General features: G+C 38.6%; 1 protein-coding gene across 7 annotated transcripts; it reads left to right on the forward strand.

Annotated features, from left to right (window-relative positions):
• The first annotated feature begins 2,608 nt into the window (after window positions 1-2,608).
• On the forward strand, window positions 2,609-27,258 carry CCDC34 (coiled-coil domain containing 34). 7 transcript variants are annotated; one of them, XM_040495580.1, is made up of 6 exons: window positions 2,609-2,985; window positions 8,577-8,712; window positions 15,373-15,480; window positions 25,084-25,225; window positions 26,328-26,381; window positions 26,722-26,831. In XM_040495580.1, the coding sequence occupies exons 1-5, from the start codon at window positions 2,657-2,659 to the stop codon at window positions 26,330-26,332; spliced, it is 720 nt and encodes a 239-aa protein (XP_040351514.1). In that variant the 5' UTR covers window positions 2,609-2,656; the 3' UTR covers window positions 26,333-26,381; window positions 26,722-26,831. The 7 variants fall into 7 exon arrangements, with proteins under 7 accessions (XP_040351514.1, XP_040351509.1, XP_040351510.1 ...); XM_040495575.1 differs by lacking the exon at window positions 26,328-26,381 and having other exon boundaries at window positions 26,722-27,258; XM_040495576.1 differs by lacking the exon at window positions 26,328-26,381 and having other exon boundaries at window positions 8,580-8,712; window positions 26,722-27,258.
• The last annotated feature ends 187 nt before the right edge of the window (window positions 27,259-27,445 follow it).

Raw genomic sequence — 27,445 nt, forward strand, 5'->3', positions numbered from 1 at the left:
GGACTTGATGAAATTTAAGTGAATAGCTAAATCCTACACAACAGATAAGAAACCAAACCAGTACCCAATTCTTCTTAATGTGAGACATCAGCTTTTGGTTTTGTTCATTTGTTTTAAACTTAACTTTGTGTCTGGAATTTCCATAACAAAAAGAATAGTATAATTACCCTTCCCATCACCTCAGCCTTCACCCCAGGTACCCATCACCCAACTGTGGCAATTATCAACAGCACATGGTAAATCTTGTTTCATCTGCGTCCCATGCACTAACTCGCTCTAATCCATCTGCCCTTTGGATTATTTCTTGTCGTCTATTTACTTATTTTGAGAGAGATGGAGAGCGTAAGCAGGGGAGGGGCAGAGAGAGACAGGGACAGAGAGAATCCCAAGTAGGTTCCACACTGTCAGCTCAGAGCCTGAAGTGGGGCTCAAACTCATGAACTGCAAGATCATGACCTGAGCCGAAATCAACAGTTGGACGTCTAATGGACCGAACCATCCAGGCATCCCTACCCCGTGGATTATTTTGAAGTGAATCTAAGACATGTTTCATCTGTAAAGATTTCAGTATGTCTGGGGATAAATTTTTAAAACTTGCCTAATTATTGCTACAAGGCTAACTGGTAATGGTGTTATTTTTGTAACAAAGTCAGATAGGGATTTTTAAGCAAAAGTTACTCTTGTACAAGGTTACAAAGTCAGCAAAAAATAAAAATTTATCTCAACTGTACCATGAAAATGAGTAGTAAGTAGAGAAGTTACCAAAAACTTAAGGGGGGGGGAGGCCTTCTTTTGAGCTTATTTATACACGTATATATAATTCTACCAAACTTGATTATGGCTTCTCAGTCACAGTAATGACAAGGCACTGTAAGAAAGGAGACCACAGGACTCAATTATGTTCAAGCCCCAGCACCAATGCCATGGATCTCCTTGGTTCATTATCTCCAGTGTTGCTACAGCACAATGCAGTAGATGGTCATTATGACGATTCTCAAGACATCAAGGGAAGGACATAATTTGTTTAGTCAAACATTTTGAGGAGGCAGAAACGTATGACATTTTAGATTCCTATACCAAGAGGTCAAAGTGGAAAAGTTTGGGAGTTTAAATGACATAATTTATCATTTTCCGTTTTCTCTGTCAGGTCCTATGCCAGAAACTTTGAGAATTAATGACACACTAATGACTGGGAGATAGGTTACCTCCCTGTTACAAAGGAGTAAGTTAGGAAAGCCAAAGAGCTTGTTTAAGGGAATCTCATGAGTAAGAAGAAAATCACTGATTCAAATCCAGGTCCCCTTCATACTAACACTTTTATGTTTTTTTCCTCCTCTGCTTCAGGGATGTCAGATTATGTTGGGAATAGCTTGTTACCTCCTATGAAGCCCTGAAGTGGCCCGAGGCCTTTTAATGCTGTTACTGATTCTAGGGAGGTTCTCATAAAAGTCTTAACCAGATCTGCCAATATTGAATAACAGAAGTAACTCAAGAAGTACAGAATGTAAACTCCACTAAGCCCATTTTATTTCTTGATTGACTATATTACACAGTTAAATTGATCTAATTTTCTGCCATTTTCATTGTTTTTACTGAAAATTTTAACAAAATTAACAAAAATTAGCATTCCACTAAAATAGTTTCAACCATGTCATACTTTACTAATTATAGCTACTGCCTTGTGAATTGCCCTTGGTTGCTATTATTTCTGCCGTACCTCATTCTCATGTGTCAAATTTTGCAGATCTAAATTTCATCAAAAATTTTCTATTACTCTTTGGTCAGTAACAAATTTTGTGTGCTGTCTTAGCCTTTGTCACTTTTCAGTCTGATATTTCTACTAGTAATATGCATCATGAGCTGGACCAAAGCCATATTTATTTACAAGTGTGCACAGTTTTGTCAGCATGAACAAAGCATCCAGGTTTATTGTCTACCACTTCTTCCTTGCTACCGTCATCCCTATTCCCAGTACCTGAAAAGGACAGTGCTCCTTCCGAGGTCTCACCAAAAAAATCATAAAATGCAGATCACATAATATTTTAATACGATGATTCTACACCACAAAAGAATGAGGAACGTGTGAAGGCAGGGCTTTTACTCTATCTTTAGTGCTTAGCACAGCCCCTTGTAAATTAGAAGCTTCAAAAAGACCTCAAAATTCACATGCACCGACACACTAGTTACCTTAAGATGTCAGGCAAACGAGGTGCTACCCAAAACAACGGAAGATTGCCCTCAAAGAGCATGCTTGGATACACTTGGAAACTTGGATAAAGTTCGCTCTCCTCTCCCCATAAAATATGGCTGTGTGCGGCAAGAAATGACTGATCCTTAAAACCCTGACCTGTTAAGTATACGGCGGTAGTTTTGGCTTCCGCCTCTTGCTCTGCCTCGCTCAGTGACAGCACATTTCTTGTACTACATGAACAGCAAACGAGGGACGCGCCCCGCACGCCGTCAGCGGCGGGCAGAGGGAGGCCCTGGCGCAGCAAGCCGCGCTCCGCAGGCGGGGACAAAGCCCTCGCGGCCTCCACGCGTCGCCATGGCAACGCGAGGTCTGCGCCCGCCGGGATAGGCCGGCCCGGCGCGCGCGGGGCCTGCTGGGAGAGCACGTCCCCGCCGCCACTCTGCCGGTTTGAACTTGGCGGGCCCGATGTGGGCGGCCGGGCTGTTGGGGGCTGCTTCGCCGGCTTCCTCGGCCGGCTGCAGGTCCAGGTCTCGGCCTTCCTCCGGCCCCTTCTCCGACCTCATGGCGGGCGCCCCGGGGCAGGGGCCGGAGACGGTGACAGTCTGCTCGCCGTCGCCGCCGCTGAGCTGCAGCAATTCCACCATGTCACTGTTGTCTCCCCTTGGCCACCAGAGCTTCCCGTTTGACTACGACGATGGCGACGGGGAGGATGAGGAGGACGTGGAGGAAGATGCTCAGGATTTAGAAGCTAAGGTGGCGAACCTGAGAGGAGTGGAGTTACAGGGGTGCGTCAGGTAAACCCTGGGCTACGGGCCGGTACTGCCCCTCTCAAGATCCCCTAGACCCTTGCAAGCGCCTTCTTCTGGCGGCCAGACACCCTCCTGGCGCCCGCCTCGGGGCCGGGGCCGTGCAGGCCCCGGCATTCTGAGGTGCCGCTGCTGTTTGCACGTAGAGTTGTGGGCCAGTTCTCACACATGCCTGCAGATTTTCTAGGATTCTAAATCTCTTTAACTGAGAATATGATCGCTACAGTCCCTGTGCAGAAAAACGTACGCAGTCTCAAAAACACAAAATTTTCCACCATTTCAGGAGTTTCCTGAATATTCACAAGTCAGATTGTGGACACCAGAACTCTTGTTCAAACCCTTAACACCAAAATGGTTTCCTGCGCCTTGGTAGTACCTGGGGTTATTTTGAAAAAGATCTGATTGCCAGTGAAGGAGGTTGTAGTAAAGCAGTATTGCTTTGGGGGCCATAAATGAGGAGCTGAAACATAGATTAGCAATGCCCATCCCCGCATCCACAGACAAGGCTGGGTCTGGTCTGACCACTCACCCAACAGAATAGAAATCACTGAGTCCGTGCTAGAACCAAAGAGATTATTAAAATCACCTTTTTTTTTTTTTTTTTTTTTAATTTCTACAATTACTCAACAAACATCTAGTTTGTGCCACATACTAATCTAGATACAGGGGACCATAAACAAGATAGACATGGCCTCTACTCTCACGAAATTAAAGCCTACATGAATTTATTGTACTCATTTTACAGATAACAAAACTGTGGCTCAGGATACAAGTACAAAGTGGGATTCAGAAGCACCCACCTAGCTATTAGCAGAGCCAGGCCTAGCACTGAGGTATACCAATCAGGTTCTGTCTTCCCTATGCGACATGCCTGTTATTATGAGCTGTATAGAAACAAGAACAAAGGGCCTATCCCTGCAGGAATAACTTTCTGAGACAGGCTGAGTAATGCAGGTTCCTTCTGGAGTAGGCTCGTGCATCATCTTTAGAAAACACTCACAAGTTTCTGATTATCAAGCTGTGTAAGGCACAATACGGGAGATCTCAGAAATACAGGCCAGAGAACGTATGCTTCATGTGTAAGCAGCAAGGTAGCCCGCTTGAGGGTAAGGCCGTCATACCCAGAATGCGTGGATGGAATATGGAACCATATGAGATGACTGCTATACACAGTCACAGCAGTGAGAAAGTAAAAGTAAGTACATTGGGGGAATGGAGGTCAGTAAGAGTAACCAAGCAAGCCACTTGTCCAGACTGGTTGTAACAACAAGAAACAGGCCTCTGATCAACCTGATAGTGGTTCTTGATGATAGAGTTTTGGGAGTCCATTCTCATGTGGGTCATCATAGGCATTCTTCAGGATTGAGTTGGTCCCAAGGATTTTTGAAATAATTTTAAGGCTTTGGAAACTACCTTCTGAGTCTAACCAACAAGGCTGAGCAGTGTCGACACAGTTTAGCAACCTATGGAGGAGCGATGGTTATCAAAACCACAGAGCAGCTACTGAGACCTTGTGTTAGCTTCCAGGAGTCAGAGCCCTAATCAAGTGGAGCTCAGGAGAGGAGCCAGACATGTTTTATGTCTCACTTTAGCCAAAGCCCAAACAAGCTGGTAGCATCCCAGGACTAAGGCTTCCCTCCTTATCGCTGCCATATCACAGCTCATTCCCTATGAACCAAAGGGAATAGGTAGGATATGGCCTGGAAGGAATACACAACTTGCCAGGCCTTGTGGGTAGCAAGTGGCAGATGCCTATTAGGTGTTCAATAAATGTGCTGAATGAATGCCTAATTCCCACTCCTAGAGAACATGTAGATACAGTGGCTGTCTTCAAATGCTTCAGAAAACCTAGCATTTCCTTTCAGGAAAGTAAGTGTTTACAAAATTTCCTCATTTGTCCTCCCTACCTCCAACCTTCAGTTGGTGCCCTGGACAGTTTGGGGGTGAGGTGATGAGGAGAGCAGGCAGCCCGAGCCATAGTCCCAGCCCCGTTCCAGCAGTGGGCATTCTCTCCATGGACCAGGGAGTACACCCAGAGCTGTGTGGGATTGTATGCCTTGTGCCCATTGTTCATCTGCCACAGGGATAGACTGAGGCATCAGGTGCGCATGGTGAGATGAGCTCTGGGTATTTTAGGTGTTCATAGAGCCGTACTTAGAGGATGGCTTCGAGCGTGTTGGACGGGACTGAGATGAAGCTCACAGTTGACTTCAGAAAAGATACTGAGAAGTATTTTCCTGGAGTCTTTCATCATATGCCTTGGGCCTTCTATTTATTCACCTTTATCCTGGTTTTTATATCACTCTGTGCATTAGGAAAACCATGCCTTAATAAATAAATGTCTTAGTTGTAAAAAGCTGCTTATTAAGCCTCTTTTGATTATGGGTAGAGGTGTAGTGTGTATGCTGTACATTTTGTAGTGTATATGATATCATTTGTTAAAAATGTTAAGGCAAGACATTTAATATTTAAAGTGTCTTTTTTTTTTTTTTTTTTTTAAGAAAAACACTGATCTCACCCTTTCAACAAATATTTCTTAGGACCTTACTGTATTCTAGGCCCTAAGCTAGACTCTTGAAATAAAAAATGAGTTAAAACATGCTTTCTGTTTGTAGGGAATTCATAGCCTATGGCAGAGATGGACAAGTGACAGACAGCCCAAGGCACTTAGTCCAGATATTTTGCAGTTTTACTATGAGGGAATAAAGATTAATGCCTGAATTGAATGTTTTTTTTTTTTTTAATGTTTATTCATTTATTTTGAGAGAGACAGATAGGGCGAGAGGGGGAGGGGCAGAAAGCGAGAGAGGGAGAGAGACTCCCAAGCAGACTCTGTACTGCCAGTGTGGGAGCAGACACAGCACTCCATCCCACGAACCCAGAGATCATGACCTAAGCCAAAATCAAGAGTCCAGACGCTCAACCGACAGAGTCACCCATGGCCCCCCCTGAGTTGAATCTTGAAGGGATAGTAGGATTAGCCGAACTCCTCCTCCTACAAAATGACACCCACCAAATGCTCACTGAGTGCCCAGAATCTGTGTTAAGCGCCGTAGCATAGATTGTCTCATGCAGTAGCACCTGTGAGGGAGCCTCTGCTCTCATGTCCATGTGCTGGATGAGAACAGAGGATTCAGTAGGTTCAGAAATGTACTTAGCTAGGAGGAAGCAGGTAGAGATTCATCCCAGACGTTGTATTTCCAAACCAAGCTCTTGCATGGCTCGCCCTGGGGAGGTGGAGGTATTTCAGTTTTAGACAAAACTGCGGAGCACAGGGGCATGGCGCATTCATCAGTCTGCTTCAGTGCGACAAGACTGGTAGGGTCCAGAGCAGCCATTGGCAAAAGAGGCTGGGAAGACAGGTGGGAGCCAATCCGTGGGTGTCAGGCTGTAGAGTTTGGATTTCATCCTGTGGGCAGGAGCCACAGAAGACCCTTGAGGTAGGGAGTGACATGATCGCATTTGAAGGCTGAATCTGTCCAGAGTTGTGGAAAATGGTTTGAAACGGAGGCAGAAAGGCCAGCTGTGTCCACCCCGTGGTGGTAAGGTTGGGAAAGAGGAAAACGGCTTGAGAAAATTGAAAGAAGCAGAAGAGACATGACTAGGTAATGGCGTAGGTTTGGGTGGTGGGGGCACTAATGTGGACAGGGAACAGGAGGAGGAACACAGGTCTGGGTGTCTGGCGTGGCTGGCTGGGTGGCTCTTGGTCCTCTTCACTGAGGTAGGATTTTAAGAGAAGTAAAGTTTTTCTCAGTGGAGAGGGTAGAAGAGGATTAGACGTGTTTGCCGCTGATTGATATTTAGGTGGAGCTGTCTGTCAGATGGTTGGAAATACGTCTGTAGCTCAGGAGAAAGATCTGGCCTGGGATGACTGATGTGGGCACCATCCGCACCTGGTGGTAGTTGAAACTGTGGGTGCCGATGAGGTGTTTTTTCAAGACGGAGAAGGAAACGCTCATATGAGAAATAAAGAACACATCAACAGTGTCTCTTTCCTGCCAGAATACAAATTGCATGAGGACATGGATGAATGAATAGCAGGAAAAAAAATGAGTAAGCCGAAGCTGTGAGGTAGAAGAAGTTGTGCAGAGCAGTGGGCAAGGCAGTTGGTTGCCTGAAGCAGGAATGTTAAAGAGACAGAGGCACTGAGTCTATAAACACCTAGTCTTTAGAGCTGCCTTGGGTCCTGAACAACCTTTCTCTCCTTGGGTCCTAATGGTTCCGCTTTTGCTAAGTTTTATGAGGCTTGTGTATCTGGCTGAGGCCCAGTATTTCTCCTCCCCTCCCCTCTTCTCTTGAGCATGAATGAGTACTTATTTTTCCATGTACCTAAAAAGAGACAGACTGACAAAGGTGCAAAGTGGAGATGGAGGTCACTAAACTGGGGAGTCATAAACACCCTGTCTGAAGAATGGCAGAAAGGAGTCAACCAGAACATTAAAGAATATAAGAACCATATATATTTTTTGGTAACTTTAACAGAAAAGTTGAGAATTTCTGGGGCAACTGGCTGGCTCACTTGGTAGAACACGGGACTTGATCTTGGGTTGCAAGTTTGAGTCCTACTTTGGGTGTAGAGATTACTTTAAAATCTTAAAGAAAACAAAATTCTGTTTACCCTTCACCCAAAATCCTTAATTAAAAAAAAAAACAAAAAACCTTTTTTGTTTATTTTGAGAGACAAAGCATGAGGGAGGGATAGAGAGAGAGGGAGACACAGAATCTGAAGCAGGCTCCAGACTCTGAGCTGTCAGCACAGAGTCTGACACGGGGCTGGAACCCACGAACCATGAGACCATGACCTGAGCTGAAGTCAGACGCTTAACTGATTGAGCCACCCAGGCGCCCCCAAAATCCTTAATTGTTAACACATTTGCTTTATCATTCTGAGTGTATGTGTGTATACACACATAGTCTCACCCCCACCCCTACCCCCCTGGGACTATTTAAGGAAGGAAAAGGGGAAAGTCTGCTCCAGGATCTGATTAGGATCATTTGTTGTAATTAGTTGTCCAGATGAGAGATTTTTTTTTTTTTTATGTTTATTTATTTTTGAGAGAGGGAGGGACATAGCATGAATAGGGGAGGGGAAGAGAAAGAGGGAGACACAGAATCCGAAGCAGGCTCCAGGCTCTGAGCTGTTAGTACAGAGCCTGATGCAGGCCTCAAACCCATGAACCACGAGATCATGACCTGAGGCAGTCGGACGTTTAACCGACCGAGCCACCCAGGTGTCCCAAGAGAGATTTTTAAGAATAAAAAAAAAAAAAAAAAAAGTTGTCATTGAGCCAAATGGATTGGTATAGTTATCCCAATGGGTTTTTAAATAATGTGATTTTAGGTGATGAATTCAAAAGCAGTTTGATAGATAACTAATTCCAATATTGGACTTCCTATTCATGATTTTTCAAGTGTATGTTTATATATAATTAAATTCATATGTATGTATTTATAAAAATCACAGTATTATAAATACATTTAGTATATATTATACTGCTTTTGCTGTGTAGTTTCAGTGATTTTGACTGTTAAGCCAAAGACGTTTGAATACAGATGCTATAGTGTCCTCTCTCTTGTAGCAGTGTGGTTGGGTCAGAAGATAACCAAGAACAGAAACAGGTGTGCCTACCCGAAAGCCGCCTGACACCATGGGAAGTGTGGTTTGTTGGCAAAGAAAAAGAAGAACGTGACCGTCTGCAACAGAAGGCTCTGGAGGTAAATTAGACAGTATCCTTTTTGCTGAATCTATGAGTTCACAAATTAGAGCTGCTGTCACAAGTAAAATGTTAATATTATCCCTCAAAACAAAATTTTTCCATTTCTTTGTATCAGTTTGCTATTTCCGCTTTAATCTCTCTACTTGTAGAAATAATACATTCATCATAAGAACATTTGGAAAATACAGCTAAGTATAATGAAGAACATGAAAATCTCTAATTTTACCACCTAAACATAACCAATGTTAATATTATTGCACATAGCCTTCCAGATTTTCTGCAGTGTAAATTAAAAAAAAAACAAACTACAAGTGTGTATATTAAGACATATAAAATGGAGCTTCACCATATATACATTTAACTAAAGTAAATGCAACTGCATTTATTTGGTAAAATTTTTAAGAAAAAAGAGAAACCAAAATTGAAATAGAGGCAGAAACCTACCCCCCCATCACTCAGAGTATTTGGCCTAGGGTGAGTGTGTGGGGGGAGACGGGAATCTGCTGGGCTTTCAGGGTTTTTCAGTTTCTCTGTGCCTCGCTGCCTCACTTGTGGGCATTTCTGTGTTTGTGATTCTCTCTGAACTCTCACTCTCCAAACTCCTAAAATAGCGTGAGATACATTTTCACATGAATCCTTTGAACTCTTCGTATTTGCTGCTGAGAACCTAGCAACGAATTTGGAGGATTTGGAGGATTTGGAGGATTTGGCATCCTGTAGTTAGTTATTCACTATCTGGATTCTCCCTATCTGAACCTAGAAACCAAGTAGATCTGAGTGGTAAGGGGTATGTCTTATTTCTAATGAAACAGCATCAAACTCTTTTGTAACCTTTTTTCCACCTGTCATATTGTTAATATATTTCTGTATAATTGAATGTGTTTATGACATCATTTCTAAATGGTTGGCTAAGATTATTAAAATGTATTTTAACTGTATTAGATATATACTAGAATATAATTAACTGGTTCACTATTGTCATATATTTAAATGTAATCTATTAGTAACTATGTTGCCATAAAAATCCCTGGATCTAAAGCATTGCTGTCCATGATCTTCTTGTAATAAATTTTCCATATCAGTTTTGTCACTAGTTATTTCTGTGATGGATTTTGAACTGTGTAGGCAGTCACATATTCAGGGGTCGTGGCATGATTCAATGATTGTAGAAACCAGTGTATTCTGCTGTGTCCCTGTTGCATGATGTTTGTAAAACACAAATTTATTCCTGGAGAAGTGCATAGTAGTACTTGTTTCCTCTTAGAAGGGCATGGGACTTGAGAAAGATCTTAATATTTGATGCCAGGTGGGCTTGTTTAAACTTTTTCGCTTCAATTTCCTATCTGTATGATAGGAATAAAAATAATACCTATGTCACAGGATTTTTGTGAGGTTTAAATGAGACAGAATATGGTGACTGGTATTGTTGTATTGGTATTGTTACTGATAACATTGCTATTTGTGGCCTTTCTAAAGCTTTTTCATTTATTTTCAGAATTAATGTGATTTCTTGAGACCCCAGAGTTTTAGCCTCAAATTTTAACATTTCTAATTCCATTATTCAGTGCAGTAGCTTTCAAAATATTTGTTCCTGGTGAGAAATATACTTTGCTTCATGTCATACACAAATGTATACATATACGTATCTGAAACGATGTCTTGATTTTGTGCAAAATCTGGTATTCTGTCCTTCCTTCCTTCCTTCCTTCTTTCCTTCCTTCCTTCTTTCCTTCCTTCCTTCCTTCCTTCCTTCCTTCCTTCCTTCCTTCCTTCCTTCCTTCCTTCTTTATTTATTTATTTAGAGCGTGAGTAGGGAAGGGGCAGAGAGAGAGTACCAAGCAGGCTCCGTGCTGTCAGCGCAGAGCCCAGCATGGGGCTCCATCTCATGAACTGTGAGATCATGACCTGAGCCAAAACTAAGAGTCAGATGCTTAACTGACTGAGCCACTCAGGCACCCCTTTATTTTTTGTTTTTAAAACCCACAGATTGGTTTTATTTTTTTTTTTATTTTTATTTATTTATTTATTTTTTTTTTTCAACGTTTATTTTATTTTTGGGACAGAGAGAGACAGAGCATGAACGGGGGAGGGGCAGAGAGAGAGGGAGACACAGAATCGGAAACAGGCTCCAGGCTCTGAGCCATCAGCCCAGAGCCTGACGCGGGGCTCGAACTCCCGGACCGCGAGATTGTGACCTGGCTGAAGTCGGACGCTTAACCGACTGCGCCACCCAGGCGCCCCTAAACCCACAGATTGGTTTTAGACTCAGTTTGGAAAACACTGATCTAGTGAGCCATTGGTAAAGTGGAGTTCAGTTTATGGTATTTAGCTTTATCTCCAACCTAGAGATTCACTTATTACATTAAGGAAAGGAGGAATCCCTTCAAGTTATTTCAGAGTCAGCATACTCTGTAAAAGAAGTCAATTAAATTACAAAAAATTCAAAAGGGAGCCTGAACTTTGGAGTCACATAGAACAAGCCTAAAATTTTAGTTTTGCCATTCTAACTGTGACCTTGGCAGAGTTACCCAATTTCTCTGAGTCCCAGTTTCTTTATCTGTAAACCAGATGTTAGAGAGGCAATAATAGTGTGGTTAAAAGCATAAATTCTTGAGCTGTACTTTCTGGATTAAAAACTTAGGTCTTGGGCATATCCTTAACCTCGCTCTGCCTCAATTTCTTTATCAATAAAAGAGGGAGAATAATATTGACCTCATAGTGTTGTTATGAGGACCCAAGTGAACATAAGGAGATACCCTAGTATATAGGAAGCATTCAATGAAAGTTAGTTGTTATTATGTTTTAAAACAGATGATAATAATAAATCCTGAAGATTTGTTTTGAGAACAAATGAAAATAATGAGTATAAAGTCCCTACCACAATGATTAAGCAGGTAGCAAGGTATGCTTAGTTGAAAGATTAAAATCTCTTCATGTATTTAGTGCTTTGAAGTTTCTTATGGTTACATCATTAACTCTAAACCAATTAAAATATTTTAGCATGAATCTTAGTGTATCACTCATGTGAACGGTATAAAAACATATAGGCCCACTACTCACTTTATAAGTTTATTTTACGTTCTTGTGATATTCACATTTATTTTCACACCTTTTCCTTGCTTTGTTTTGTTTTTCTTTTTTTCAAAGATTCTATTTTTTGAGGAATCTCTACATCCAACATGAGGCTCAAACTCACATCCCTGAGATCAAGGGTCACATGCTCCGCCGGCCGAGCCATCCAGGCGCCCTATTCCTTGTTTTATTTTCTAAGTGATGCTTTTCTTATTTTTCTGTCCTACTTTATTGCATTCTCTAATTTGTTTACAAGTCGTACCATTAAAAGCACAGATTATTAGTCATAAGGAACAATTCATTTCAGATTCTTGTTGAGAACCAGAAAGTAACTTTGCCAATGTTTCAGTTCCTGGCAAAGCTGAGACTGGGTCCTTGTTCTTTCAGCTTCCAATTTCTTAAGTGTTTTTTCCATAATATCAAGGTGTATTGTAGAAATGAATGGGTCAGACTTAGTATTTAATTTTGAACTTACCCTACCGGTCTTGTTTTTTTCCTTGAAAACTTAAAGGAAAATTTAAAGGATAATTGGGTCATTAAAAAATCATCTCTTCTCCTAAATTTCATTTTAGCAACAGATTTTTAGACAGGCATTTGTTTCAGACATGTCTCTAAGACTAAATTAAAAAACTATTTTAAAAAAATTAAAAATTTTTTATTATTTTTTTAATGTTTATTTTTGAGAAAAAGAGAGCGAGTACACATGCAGATGAGGGGCAGAGAGAGAGGGAGACAGAGAATGTTAAGCGATCTCTATGCTGAGTGCAGAGCCTGATGTGGGGCTCAAACCGTGAACTGTGAGATCATGACCGGAGTGGAAATGAAGAGTCAGATGCTCAACCAACTGAGCCACCCAGGCACCCTTAAAATTTTTTTAAAAATTAAAAAGAAATTTCTTTAATCCATCAACATATGGTGCTTATAAAATTGGTTATATTTGTAACTAATGTTGAGTGATAAATATAGTAAATGTTGAACATTAGTATGATGAAAAACTAGCATATTGGTATTATAGATCATATACATTTTATATTTAAATTTTTATTATTTAAAAAACTTACTTAGACTGTCCTAAATTCTTTATAACCTTTAGTTAATTCTAATTTTTAACATTTGCTTTAACATTTTAATACAATCTGTTCTAAATTATAAAAATGATCTAGTGTGTGAATAATCCAGGTGCTTTTTTCTTTTTTTTCCCCATTTGCCTATGGCCATTTCATTCATTAGCCTTTAATAAAGAAATAGGGCAGGATATATTTAGAGTTGATGAAACTCAAAACTGTAACTTTTCCTGATTCCTACCTTCAGTGATCAAAAGTTCTTCGAAAGTCAGCAAAAGCTATTGAAATAAAAATATACATTTAGGATCCTTTTTGGATTTTGGTTTTCCATAATCCAGTGTTCACTCTGTGGGAAAATAACTATAATTCTGTTGAAACTCAGTGGTCTCTCAAAAGACATCCTAGGGTCTGTGTTGGAGAGGATGCTGGCTGTGTCTGGAAAAGGCATGGCCTGGTGGTAAACAGGTGGAGGCTGTCAGGCTGGGAATTCTGAGAGGGGCCGCCTGTGTGTTTGTTGGGGAGAGGGGATTGTGTCTCAGAAAGGGATGTGTATTCTGGGGTAGCCAATGACTTGAACAGACATCCTGACAGTAGAGCACTGTTTGAGTCAGTTACAGCATTTTGTCAGTTATAGGTACTTTTGACCCTTCATCTTTAATTCTTACATCAACTAAAATTTGTGAAGAATAAGTCTGCTTTTTTCTCTGAGTTTTTAGTATAGTTACGTGAAGAATCTTAAAAGGGTACATAAATATAATCAATCATATTATTAGTTGTATGTTTAAATGACTACTTTCCTTAAAAATAAAATAAGAGTATTTTGGAAAATTTTGGATATGTGGTTGTCAGATCTGTATCTAGCAGTCACACACACACACTTCTTCTCAGACCTTCTTCCCCTCACTACTCCTACACTGTGGCAGCCTCCCAGTCAGCTCCCTCAAAGTAGTTGTCCTCCCTTCAAATGCAGTCTGCAAACTTGAAGGGTTCAGAATCATTCCCTTTCCCATGTATTCCTGCTTTGTAGTGTTCAATTTACTGTGCCTGTCTCGAAAGACCTTTTGCTATCTAGTTAGTACGACGCTCTGATTTTCTAGTCTGCCCCGCCCTTGTCAAACCATCTCCTCACTGACCCTCTTATGGTACTCATTTCCAACTACCGTGGTTCACACTGGTTCTCTCCTCTTCCCCTCCCTTCCTTTCCACTTCCTGAACTGTTAAACACAGCCCCTCACAATATGGTGCTTTAATGCTTTCATATGTAGATTCACATAAGATTGGAGACGTCTGGAATTTCATCTGTATCTTCGTTCTTGCTGTCTTTATAGTAGGCACTGCGTAAAAAAAGTATTAGGTGAATAATCAAGGCATAGCATCTGTAGAGGTAATGAAGAATCCCTTTAAAACCAAGATGGATATTTTACTTTTGGGGTGGTGAGGGGTGTATAGTGTTGAAAAGTTGGAAGACTTTCTGAACGAGTGAGGGCAGCTATTTTCTATGCAGCAGAATTTTAGGATGAGAGGTCATGGAAGACAGGTGTCCTGCGACCAGTTGTTCTAAAGTCCAAAAGGTATGTTCTTGGTGTCAAGTTTTATCTTCATTTCATGTATCACACTGGAATTGTCTGACAGTTGAAAAATTGGCCCTCCCACTAGCACCCACGCTCAGGTAGGTAGGTCTTTGGGAAAGGGAAGGCTGGGGAGGAGGACTGAGGTCCAATGAAAGAGATATAAAAGTATCTGATTATTAGTATCTAAGGAGGGAGAAGAAAAATAACCAGTAATTATGGCAGTTGAGTCCTAGGAGTCTAGTTTGAACAGCATTCTCAACTAATGCAGTAATTTAACTGATGAGTGACAGAGTGGTGGCATTCAGCTCGAAGTTTTATTTGGCCATACCTTCTACATTCTTTCTCCTGAGGAAATGCCCAAACGTGTAGATTCGAGTGACAGCAAGGCAGTTAAATAATCTGGGATATGAATGTGGTTTTGTTTTACACTCCAGCAGCTATAAAATCAGTGAAGAAAAATCTGGATTCTTTTTTTTCTTCAAGAAAATTGAATCACTTCTCTACATTTCTTCTTTTGGTTAACTCTGAATTAAAATTTTAATTTAGGGATTATTTAACTCCTGTCCTTTATCTGCATTAAGAATCTAGAAGCTTTTTATAGCTAAAAAAGTTGCAATTCTCTTGAGCTTCTGCCAATAGCATACAGTGATGCCAAAATTTATGTGTGGGAAAGTTGATTTCAATGAGGGTAATTTAGCTGAAGTTTAGTCTAAGAACCTAGTGTTTTGCTGCCAAGCAATTATTTGCATTTCTAAAAAATGACTTATAGTTTTTACCAATGCTTTCTTTTCATCATAGACTAGTTACTGAAGTAAGTTATTGTCACTAATGGTGTACTTTCTATAAAGGAAATTATGTTCTTGTTTAATTTGGTTAATGTCAGACTTGCTTTTAATATGCGATTCAAGTACTTTTATTAAATGTTGCCTTTGTTTGAATAAAAATCTGTAGGAATTAAATCAACAGCTAGAAAAAAGAAAAGAAATGGAAGAGCGTGAAAAAAGAAAGGCAATTGCTGAAGAAAAGCACAAGGAATGGGTTCAGAAGAAGAATGAACAGGTAGGGAGAAAAAGAAAATGCACACCCACATACTGACCGCTCTTTTTGCAAAGTCTTTTTCTTTTCATTACTCCTCATAACCTAGCTTTTTGTTATTTTCTCTCAGTTTCTTTCTTCTCTGACCTGATTTTTTTTCCTCTATCTTCATGGACATTTGCTAAGTCTCTGTCTTCTACCCTTTGTTCTCTGCTTCTCTCCCTTTTTCCCTCCTGTGGCTTCCTTGTGTCTTGCTTCAGGTAGTCATGAAGTCTGTATCTCTAGGCCTGACATGCTGGAGTCTTGGGTTTCCATCTGTTCGGTTGGCAGGCAGCTCTAAGCCTGCAAATCTAAAACAACCCATTTGTGCCCATTCTCCTTTGATTTCTGTTATGAGTACTGCTGTCAGCTCAGCCACGTCAGCATAATCAGAATTATATTCATTTGTGTGTGACCCCCCCCTCACCCCACCTTTCCTGTGTAGTCCCTACTCTCCTGTTTGTGATCTCTTCCTATCTGGTCCTGTTGTATCTTTCAACTTATTTACTGTTTATTTCCCCACACTGGATGTGAACTCCATCAGACCAGAGATTTTTGCCTCTTTTCTTCAGTTCTCTAGCAGCTAGATCAGTGCCTGGCACATAATAGATACCCGAAAATGTTTGTTGAGTGAATGAATACAACCTCTGTGTCTTTGCCAGACTGATCTTGCTAAAAAGGCAAACGTCATTCCCCAATTCAAAATATATTTTTTATGATTCCCTACTGACCTCTGAATAATGTTTTCACAATTGTAGCCTGGCTGGTGAAAGATCTTCTACTCTCTGCTCTCTGAGCGGTATCTTCCTCCTGTGGCTCCCTTCCTTCTGTGCTGTTGTTTCTTACTAGCATTCTTCTGGGAGCACACATAAGATTATCGTGGCCCATCTTCTTAGAGTATTAGTTTTACTGGAAATTTTTGAGAGGAAGAGTGTTATTTTCATATTAAAGCAAGCATAGATATTTAATGAGGTGGAATATAACTTTTATATTGTGTTTAATATACACAACAGATTTCAAGGAAATCTCAATGGACTGTGCTCCCCACCAGGGATATGTAGTCATGAGAAGTTTTGAGAACACTTCCATTCTGTTTCTTACTTCCTTATTTTTTTATATTATACTTCATCAACATGGAATCTCATCATATCCTCCACCCTACCTTTCCCTTTATTATCCAACTTGAAGTATTTCCTGCATGAATCACTCACTGATTACATGCTTGAAATAGAAACTCTTTCCCTCTCTGAATCCTTGTTCAATTTATATCACTTTGTCATACACTGCCTTGCATTATCTATATATTTTGTTGCTATTTTGTATTATGCATATATCTTCACTTCCTTATAATTTTAAGACTCTTAAGGATAGGAATTATTTTTTACATTATAACTTTTTAATCCAGTATAAGATCTAGCATCATTCTTTGTAATATAGAAAGCATTTTTTACTGGAATGTATGAGTAAATCTATTATCTTTCAGTTTTATTTTATTATTTTTTGTTTCAAATTTTTATTTAAATTCTAGTTAGTTAATATATAGGGTAATATTGGTTTCAGGAGTGGAATTTAGTGACTCATCACTTACATACATCACCCAGTGCTCATCACAACAAATGCCCTCCTTAGTACCCATCACCCATCTAGCCCATCCCCCCCTCCTCCCCTTCATCAACCCTGTTTGTTCTCTATAGTTAAGAGTCTTATGGGGCGGCTGGGTGGCTCAGTCGGTTGAGCGTCCAACTTCAGCCCAGGTCATGATCTTGCGGTCCGTGAGTTCGAGCCCCGCGTCAGGCTCTGTGCTGACAGCTCGGAGCCCGGAGCCTGTTTCAGATTCTGTGTCTCCCTCTCTCTCTGACCCTTCCCTGTTCATGCTCTCTCTCTGCCTCAAAAATAAATAAACATTAAAAAAAAAAATTAAAAAAAAAAAAGAGTCTTATGGTTTGCTTCCCTCTCTCTTTTTTTTCCCCCTTCCCCTATGTTCATCTGCTATCTTTCAGTTTTAATACATTCTTATATTGGCTCATAAATTAGACATTTTGAAAATACTTATCTTTTGTTTGTTTCCTATTGTGATTTTTACATATTTAGAACGGTACTGCTTTTCTTATTTGATCCAATTTTATGAATTTAGTCAAATATTTAAGTTACTGGACAGAGTTTTAAATTTTTCATTCTAGTTGTCCTTAACTATTATTGAATCTAATGCTCAATGGAATTAATAAGAGTACCTAACCAATAATTTCAGTAAGTTGAAGATGACATAGCTTTCTTCATCCAGATATTATAAGAAGGAAATTGGCTGGACGTGTGTGTGTTGTAACCATAAACATATTTGATCTTCAGAAGTAAGTTGTTATTATTTTTAAGTTGCTTCATTCCATAATATAACAAGAAAGAATTCTTTAAGTCTGTGTGACTATTTGCAAGCTCTGGGTGATAATTTTGTGAAGTTTTTGGCTATAAAACAAAACCGTTTTACATGTACAGAATAGTGTTCTCTCTCCTCTAAAAGCTTCTCTTATCTTTTAGCTCCATTAAGCTCATTTTACCATGCCAATCAAACATAGTTGTTGTTTTTCTGAGAATGTAAGATACCGCTGAGAGATGATATATTCTCTATTTTAATTAGTGTCAGTAGATCTAATCCAGTTATTTGAGAAAAAAATTTTTTTTCTTTTGAAGGGAAATGGCTTGTCCTGACATAAATCACCAATTATTGAAAGCAAGAGTCCATAAGTATGAGAATAGTTCAGAAATGAGCCCTGAGAAATTAAATTTATTTATTCTGCAGAATTCTTGTACAAATGAAGGAATAATTGATTACTCTAATTTTTTTTTTTCTTTCAGACCTGTCAGATTTCCTAGTTCAGTCTTAGTTAGATTTACCTCTGTTTGTAAAGACTGCTCTCCTGGTTCTTCTCTTCCCGTCTGGCATCTAGCTTTTTTCTCCTCTGTTTACATTTCATGGTGTGTGGTCCCCCACTGCCTCTAGCTTCATTCACATTTTAGCTATATCTGTGGTGTAATTTTCTCTAAGTCATTTTCACTGTGTTCTATCAAGTAATCAGACAAAAAGAATTTATGTATCCATTAGCAAAGTTGGTTTCTTCTAATATGACTGTAAATTGTTAAGTCCTTTTCAAATAAATGGCTTATCTCATCTGGTACTCTTAAATTTGTGTGGCCATACTAATTCATATTTTTAGATTTATTTTTTTTTACAGCATGTTATCACATATTTTGTAAAAGGGCTTTATTTACCTTCATTGTTTTAAAAAGATTAAAAATAAAATTACTTTTAACTCTTAAGACATGGAACTGATATTTCAATGTAAAAAATTAATTCGGATCAATAAAGCAGATGATTGATAACACTGTTATTCATGCACTGAATACTTTTACACTGTGGCAGATACTACTAGAGGAACCAAAATAGAACTTCAGAAACTTTAAGTAACCAGTTATTTTGTTAGTTTCCTTTAGTTACAAAAAACAAAGGTTCTCTCAGGGCCCTGTCCTGAAAAAGGGAAGATTTATTATTGTGCTCTGTGTGGTATAGAACTGGAGTGCCAGAAAACCTGAAGCCGCTTAGTAACGGGCTGCTCTCTCTTAGTCCATCTCTGAGTGCCTGCTCTGTTCTTTTGCTAACAACTAAAGGCATTCCATTCTTTCTTCTCTGGCATAAATTCTACAGAAAGTCTTTATGATGTTTTAAAAGAAACATCATTGAACTATAATTTACATACAATAAGATACACCTTTCTTAATTTTGATGAGACTTGACAAACTTGTATACCTGGATAAACAGTGCCATAGTCGGCACATAGAACATTTCCATCACTCCCAAAAGTTCCCTTGCGCCCTTTTGTAGTCAGCCTCTGATCTCCACCCACAGTGGGCCTCAGCTCCAAGGAAACCATTAGTCTCCCTGCTGTGCCTTTGGATTAGATTTACCTTTTCTAGAATTTCATATAAATCGAATAATAGAATATATATTCTTTTGCATTGGGCCTCTTTTGTTTTTAAAATTTCCTGGTATTGATTTTGCCTTTTTTTTCAACAATAAGTATTATATTCTATGTAATTTCACAAATTGTCCATCCATTTGCTAGTTGATGGGAAATTGGGTTATTTCCGATTTTGGGGTATTATGAATAAAATTCTCTGATGACTTATGTACAATTTTTTTTAAGTTTATTTATTTTGAGAGAGAGAGAGCCCAAGTGGGGAAGGGGCAGAGAGAGAGAATCCCAAGCAGACTCCATGCTATCAGCACAGAGTGCAATATGGGGCTTGAACTCACAAACCATGAGATCAGTATCTGAGCCAAAACAAGAGTTGGACACTTAACTGATTGAGCCACCCAAGGTGCCCCTGTACAAGTCTTTCTGTGGACATTTGTTTTCATTTCTTGGGTAACTGCTCAGGAACTGAATTGCTAGGTTGTATGGTAAGTATGTGTTTAAAAGAAATTGCCAAACTTTTTTTTTTTTTTTTAATTTTTTTTTTCAACGTTTATTTATTTTTGGGACAGAGAGAGACAGAGCATGAACGGGGGAGGGGCAGAGAGAGAGGGAGACACAGAATCGGAAACAGGCTCCAGGATCTGAGCCATCAGCCCAGAGCCTGACGCGGGGCTCGAACTCACGGACCGCGAGATCGTGACCTGGCTGAAGTCGGACGCTTAACCGACTGCGCCACCCAGGCGCCCCGCCAAACTTTTTAAATATGCTTGTATCATTTTACATTTTTTATGACTATTGTATAAAAGTTCTAGCTGTGCCACATCCTTACCAAGGTTTATATTGTCAGTCTTTTTCATTTTAAGTCATTCTGGTGCATGTGTAGTGGGGTGTCATTGTTTTCCTCTCCCTGAGATCTGAAATTTAGCATCTTTTCATAAGCTTATTGTATTAGTCTCCTAGGGCCGCCATAACAAAATACCACAGGCTGGGTAAGCTCAAATGACAGAAATTTATTTTCTTATCGTTCTGGAGGCTGGTCTAAAATGAAGGTTATCAGTAAGGTTTGGTTTCTCCTGGTTTGCAAGATGGATGTCTTGTCTCCACACCATTACATTCCCTTTTCTCTGCATGAATATCCCTGATGTCTCTTTCTCCTCTTATAAGGACATCAGCCCTACTGGATTAGGACCCTATCCTTATGACTTTAATCACCTTCATTACCTCTTTAAAGGTCCTATCTCCAAATACAGTCACTTTGAGGGTTAAGGCTTCAACATAGAATTTTGGGGGACACAATTCAGTCTATAACACTACCAACCATTTCTACATCTCTTGTCCTGTTTTTGTCTTGTGTTGTGCTTAAATTTTTGCCCATTTTGTGGAAGGATTGTATGTCTTATTCATAAATTGTAAGAATTATTTATATATTCCTTTAATTCATTCATATATATCTATATATAGATATATAGATATAGCAAATATTTCTTCCCATTTAATTTTCCTCAGTGGTATTTTTTTTTTTTAATTTTTTTTTTCAACGTTTAGTTATTTTTGGGACAGAGAGAGACAGAGCATGAACGGGGGAGGGGCAGAGAGAGAGGGAGACACAGAATCGGAAACAGGCTCCAGGCTCTGAGCCATCAGCCCAGAGCCCGACGCGGGGCTCGAACTCACGGACCGCGAGATCGTGACCTGGCTGAAGTCGGACGCTTAACCGACTGCGCCACCCAGGCGCCCCCTCAGTGGTATTTTTTAAAGGGAAGTTTTAAATTTTCATAAAGTTGATATTTTATTTTTTTATAGCTTGTCATTTTTGTGTCCTGTTTAAGAAACATTTGCCTAACACCAAGGGGGTAAAAATGTCCTCCATTGTTTTCTTCGGGAAGTTGTATAACTTTAGCTTTTATCTATATTTTAAGTTACTTTTAATGTGTGGTAAGAATTAAGCATCAGGGATTTTTTTTTCTTTTTTTTTTTTTTTTTTTTTGCATATGGATGCTAAATTGCTCTAACACTATTCGTTGAAAAGATAATCTTTTCCCTATTTAATTACCTTGGCACTTTTGTTTAAGATCAATTAACCGTCTAAGCATAGGTCTATTTCTGGACTCTATTCTCTCCCATTGATCGAATCCTGTGCCATTACCACCCAAGCCTATTACTGAAGCTCTATAATTCTTGAGTTTATAATTCTTTTAATCAGAGAGTGTAAATCCTCCATTTTTTCTTCTACAAAATTGTTTTAGTTACTCTGCATCTTTCCATATACAATTTAGAATTTCTCTGATCATGTTTGCTTTAATAAGGCCTGCCACAGTTGGGATTACGTTAAAAATATAGATCATTTTGGAGGAAATTGACATCTTAGTAATATCAAATTTTAAATCTGTAAACATGATTTTTCTTTCTATTTACGTCATCTTTAATTTCTGTCAGTGACTTTTTTTTTTTAGTTTTCAAGGTACAGTGGTATTACACGTTTTGTTAAATGTATCCCTAAGAATTTCATGGTTTTGGTGATGAGAACAGTTATTTTGCTTATTCCTGATAGTATGTTAATGACTTCCATGTCTGGTTTTGATATCAGAGTACTACTGGGCTCTTAAAATGAGTTTGAATATTTATACTTTTTTTTTCTGTTTTCCAAAATAATTCACGTGGTGATTGGTATTATTTCTTCCTAAATGTGTGATGGAATCCGGCAGTGAAGCTATTCAAGGCTGGAGTTTTCTTTGTGGGAAAGTTTTAAATTCCGAATTGTTTTTACAGATAGAAGGTTATTCAGATCCTTTCTTTTCTTTTTGAATCAGTTTTGGAAAATGGAATATTTTAAGGAATTTGACATTTCATTTAAGTGGAATTAATTGACATAAAATTGTTTTTAACATTCATTCATCTCTGTGTCTGTATGATCTGTGATCTGCCACTTATCTGTGTGACCTTAGGCACATGGCTTAACCTCTTTGTGCCTTCATTTCCCATTTGTAAGGTAAGATCATAATAGTGCTCACCTCATATTGTGGTCATAAGAATTGACATAGTACAAACGTAGAAAGTATATAGAAAAGTAACAGGAAGAGTCAGCACTCAGTAAATGTTAGCTGTTATAATTGAAGACAATGTAGGGACTGGGTGACTCCTCGTTGATGAGTTGTGGAAAAGTCTCATGCATCAGTGAGCCAGATATGCTACAAGATCCTTTTCAATCTCATAGCTTTTCTGACAGTAGAGTAGTTAAAATCCAGTATTGCAGGAAAGGATTCCTTTTTGGAGCTATCATCTGGCCAGCAAGACAGAAGTACACTTAGCAACTTGGGGAATGACTCAGGCTTTGATTTTTAAGACTTGCTTTTCCTGCATAGGACTGGACATATATTGTATGTAACTGATGTTTGTTACTTGGGTGTTAATTGAATTGCTTATATTAAAGTATTCTACAAGATGCTTTCAGTGGAAGAATGTTGTTTCTTAGCCCATATTTCTTTGCTCCGTGAAGGGTGAAGCATCTGGCATCTGTATTGCATATACTTATGCCTTGCATGTTGTTTTCTACACCTTTGATAAAGAGAGCTAGCCATGTCATTGGCTTATTTAGAATGTGACTGTGTTGGTAAATTGTATTCTGAATGAAAAAGAAAAAAACATTGAGTTATAGTCCAGTTTTTTTCTGTAAAGAGCCAGATAAATAGTTTAGGCTTTGCAGGCCATACACTCTGTTGTAGCCATTCAACTTTGCTGTTGTGGTACAAAAGTAGCCATAGACAACAAATATATAAATAAATTCGTATGGCTCCATTTCAATAAGACTTTATTTACAAATATAGGTGGCTAGTGGACCATATTTGGCTTGGGGACCATTGTTGGCCAACGTCTGATCTGTGTAAGACTTACAAGAATTGTATAGCTAGAGATTGTCTGTATGTACCCTTATAGCAGTATCTAATGGTCCAAAATGTTATTTTTTTGTTTTCTGTAACTCACTGATGGAGAAGATTTTATCTAAGTGTTCATATTGGCAAACTGTCCAAGAAATGTAGGTATATCGCTCCTATTTTAGAGTGAAGGTCAACATTTATTAAAACATACAAAATTCAGGATAGTCTAACAGGTTGTAATTTCAGTTCACTATCAATATATCTGTATTGAATACCTACTGTTTACTTAGTACTGTCACAGGCTCTGAGTTTACTTTCATGAGCAAGGTCTTTGTTACTGTTATCATGAAACTTACAGCCCAGTTGGTAGACTAAAATTGAGCAGGTATGTTACATATTTTCAATAAGCCACATTGTGTCGGTCGCTATGTTTCCACCTATTTTAAGAAATAACTGAAGTTTAAAAGATTACTTCTTATAACACTCATTGCTTGTATGAGCATAATTATAAATATTCCAATTAAAACTCCTTCATTTTTATTTAAGAAAAAAAAAGAAAGGGAACAAAAAATTAATAAAGAAATGGAGGAAAAAGCAGCAAAGGAGATGGAGAAAGAACATTTGCAAGAAAAGGCAAAAGAAAAATATCAGGAATGGTTGAAGAAAAAAAATGCTGAAGAATGTGAGAAGAAGAAGAAAGAAAAGGTATTTTTATTAAAGTGACCAGTTGAGATGTATGGCTTTGGTGTTCATACATGCCAACTATATTGTATAAAAAGTTTCTCACGGAGGGGATGCTCTCGGGTGGCTCAGTCAGTTAAGTGTCCGACTTCCACTCGGTTATGATCTTGCAGTCTCACGGTGGATTTGAGCCCCGCACCGGGCTCTGTGTTGACAGCTCAGAGCCTGGAGCCTGCTTCAGATTCTGTGTCCCCCTCTCTCTCTCTGCCCCTCCCCTGCTCACGCTGTTTCTCTCTGTCTCAAAAATAAATTAAAAAAATTTTTTTAATTTAGTAAAAAAAATTTTTTTAAGTTTCTTATAGAAAATTGGTACCATCTTAGCATAAAATAAATATATGAAGCTATCCCTACTTATTTATACTATGTGTAAGTTTCAGAAATGAATATGAATTGTGGTTTTGTTAGGTTGACAAATATTAATAAGCCTGTTGGTATATTTTCAGTCTAGTTCAAACTTTATCATTGTTTATGTTTTAAATATTTTTAATGTGTTTTTATGAAAGCCTTATTACATTTTATTAATTACTGTTCTATTTTAAAACAACAAATTGTTGGCGCACCTGAGTGGCTCAGTTGTTAAACATCCGACTCTTGGTTTCGCTCAGGTCATGGTTTCACAGTTCCTGAGTTTGAGCCCTGTGTCCAGCTCTGTGCTGACAGCACAGAGCCTGCTTGGGATTCCCTCTCTCTCTGCCCCTCCCTGCCTCTCTCTCTCTCTCTCTCTCTCTCTCTCAAAAGTAAATAAACGTTAAAAAAAAAACAAACCAGAAAATTGCTTTTTTCTTCTTGGGTTTGACGTCTTACTGTTGTTTAGAGGCAGCCATCTTTAGATCGTGTCCCTGACCATGTTAAATTTTGCTCTCAAATTATATAAATATGACTTAGTATTTATGATCAGTAAGCCATTGGGGTGGGGAGCTACTGGGGAAAAGAGTCCGTGCAATTTGAATAGAATTTTTAGTTATAGAATATCACTACAGATTCTTTGGTCTTGTCATTTTAAGGAAAAAGAAAAACAACGGCAAGCTGAGTTACAGGAAAAAAAGGAAATAGCAGAGAAAAAGTTTAAGGAATGGTTGGAAAATGCAAAAAATAAACCTCGTCCAGCTGCAAAGGGCTATGGTTATGCCAACGGAAAACTTACAGGTTGGTTTTAATGTTATGTGGCTTACATAAATATGGCTTGCAGGAGCAAATATTATACATTATGTTTCCTTTTGACAGAAATAGAAATGTGTAAAAATCATTTTTCTTTCAAATTACTATTTTCTGGAAGATTATAACACACTGTGTTCCTATAGAGATACAATAAATTTATTGTCATTCTCTATAAATCAGGTATATTTTAAAGGCAGTAGTTGCAAAAGTAATGATTTGTAACATTAAGAAACACATTGAAACTTTCTTATGTTTTTGGCTTTTGAAGCCTTAAGGAGGATGCATTTAAGGGGCCTTTTTTTCCTCCCCTTCCTGTAATCCTCCCTGAGGCAGAACTTGCAGCGTCTCGGGCACATTTGTTTTGCAGGGCGGAGTACTGCGCGGCGTACGACCCCGACACAAACCCGGTGGGCCTTCGGGCCTGCCCTTGTTGGAAATGGCGCTGCATGTTTTTCTTTGTGCCTCATGTTGGAAGCTCAGGCCTTGCTGACAGCTGCCTTCACTTGTTTAAGTGATTTATTATTAAAAAATACTCCCATTCTGTTCTGTTCACACAATAGAACATATTCCAGACTTTGTTTTGACCATCTCGGTGAAGTGTGTGTTGACATATCTCTGCAGTCAAAGTGGGTTGCCAGTGTCTGAACGACACATTCCTGCTGTCAGGGTTCAGGCCTCTCCCACATGTCATAGAAGTCATCCATTACAGCTAGTAGGCACCGGGCATGGTCTGCTCTTTTTTCTTCTTTTCCTGTCTGAAAAAAAATAGTAATAAGCGGTGGTTTTGACCGAAGGATTGGATGGGAAAGTGAAAACTTTAGGTGGGAATATACATATTTACTGGAAGTTATTTGCTAAAATAATGGATTATTTTATTAAATTTTTTGCAATTTAAATGAGTTTTGTTCAAATAAACTTTTGTCTGCAAATGCTCTACTGCTTTTAATAAGCAAAATTTTAGTGATATTATGAAATCTGATCAATTTGAGTGATAGTAATGTAGAATTTCAGTCATTATGAATAAGAGTTTTGTTCACTTTAGCTAAATATGCACTATTGCAATATACTTTTTTTTTCTCTCTCTCTAAAGTTTAGTATCTGACTAGGGAAAACTAGTACAGAATCAGTGGTTTCCCAGACTGAGGTAAGAAAATGAAGATTTTGTTCAATTTAAGGGTTCACAAAGGGATTTCCTAGTAAAATTTTTATGTGAGGTTTTATTTATATAGATTTTAAGAACACTCTTTGGACTTCTAGAATTATCATTTATATTTTAATTTTTACTGCAGTACTTACTGTATTTGAAAAATGTTACTTGTTTGAAAATATTTTAGAGTTCAAGTTTTAAATGGATTAAGTTGGCTTCTCAGTGATATTTTTGCCCTTTTGATACTGTAACATTTTTCTAGGAATTTAAAAATAAGTAGTTTCTTTGATCTTAAGAAGTTTTTTCTTGTTTTGTTCTGACTTTTTAATAATTTTAGATTTTTACAGTGGAAATTCTTATCCAGAACCAGCCTTTTATAACCCAATTCCATGGAGACCCATTCATATGCCTCCTTCCAAAGAAGCTAAGGACCTATCAGGAAAGAAGACTAAAAGGCCTGTAATAAGTCAGCCACACAGGTCATCGTCTCTGGTGGTTCAGAAAGCCAGAAACAATCTTTGCCTTGGAACTCTGTGCAGAATACAAAGATAGCAGATATGGGAAATTGCATGCTTTTACCTGGAGCTATTTAATTTTAAAATTAGAATAGTTTTTTTTACTGCTCAGGCAGCAGCTCAACATTTGATGTGATTATTAACAAGTTCATGTTTTTGCATTTGTATATGTTGTCCTTAGAGTTAATTGAGGAAGACGTTTTATACATTTTCATTTTTATAAGTGCTTCAAGGTAGATCTTGGCATATTGTTTCACAGGATAGGTGACTGGATATCTAACAATTGTGTTTCTATTTAGCTTGTATTAAAACGACATTGTGATACCAGTAAAACCAACAATTTGTATGGTGTTCTTTCATACTCTGTGTTTATTTGTGTTTATGTTTATCATAGTAAGATTAAGCTTAAATTGTTCAAATAAGCTTTTGTAAACTGCATGCTCAAAATAACTCTTAGAAGAATCTAAATGGGTTAGACTTCTAGAGTAATCAAACACAGTCTTCCTTGATAGCTTTTGGTGTATTTTTCCTTATGTATATATTTTT

This window comes from Herpailurus yagouaroundi, unplaced genomic scaffold, assembly GCF_014898765.1.
Source record: "Herpailurus yagouaroundi ecotype Mexico unplaced genomic scaffold, PumYag 187, whole genome shotgun sequence".
In the NCBI taxonomy this organism is placed as follows: domain Eukaryota; kingdom Metazoa; phylum Chordata; class Mammalia; order Carnivora; family Felidae; genus Herpailurus; species Herpailurus yagouaroundi.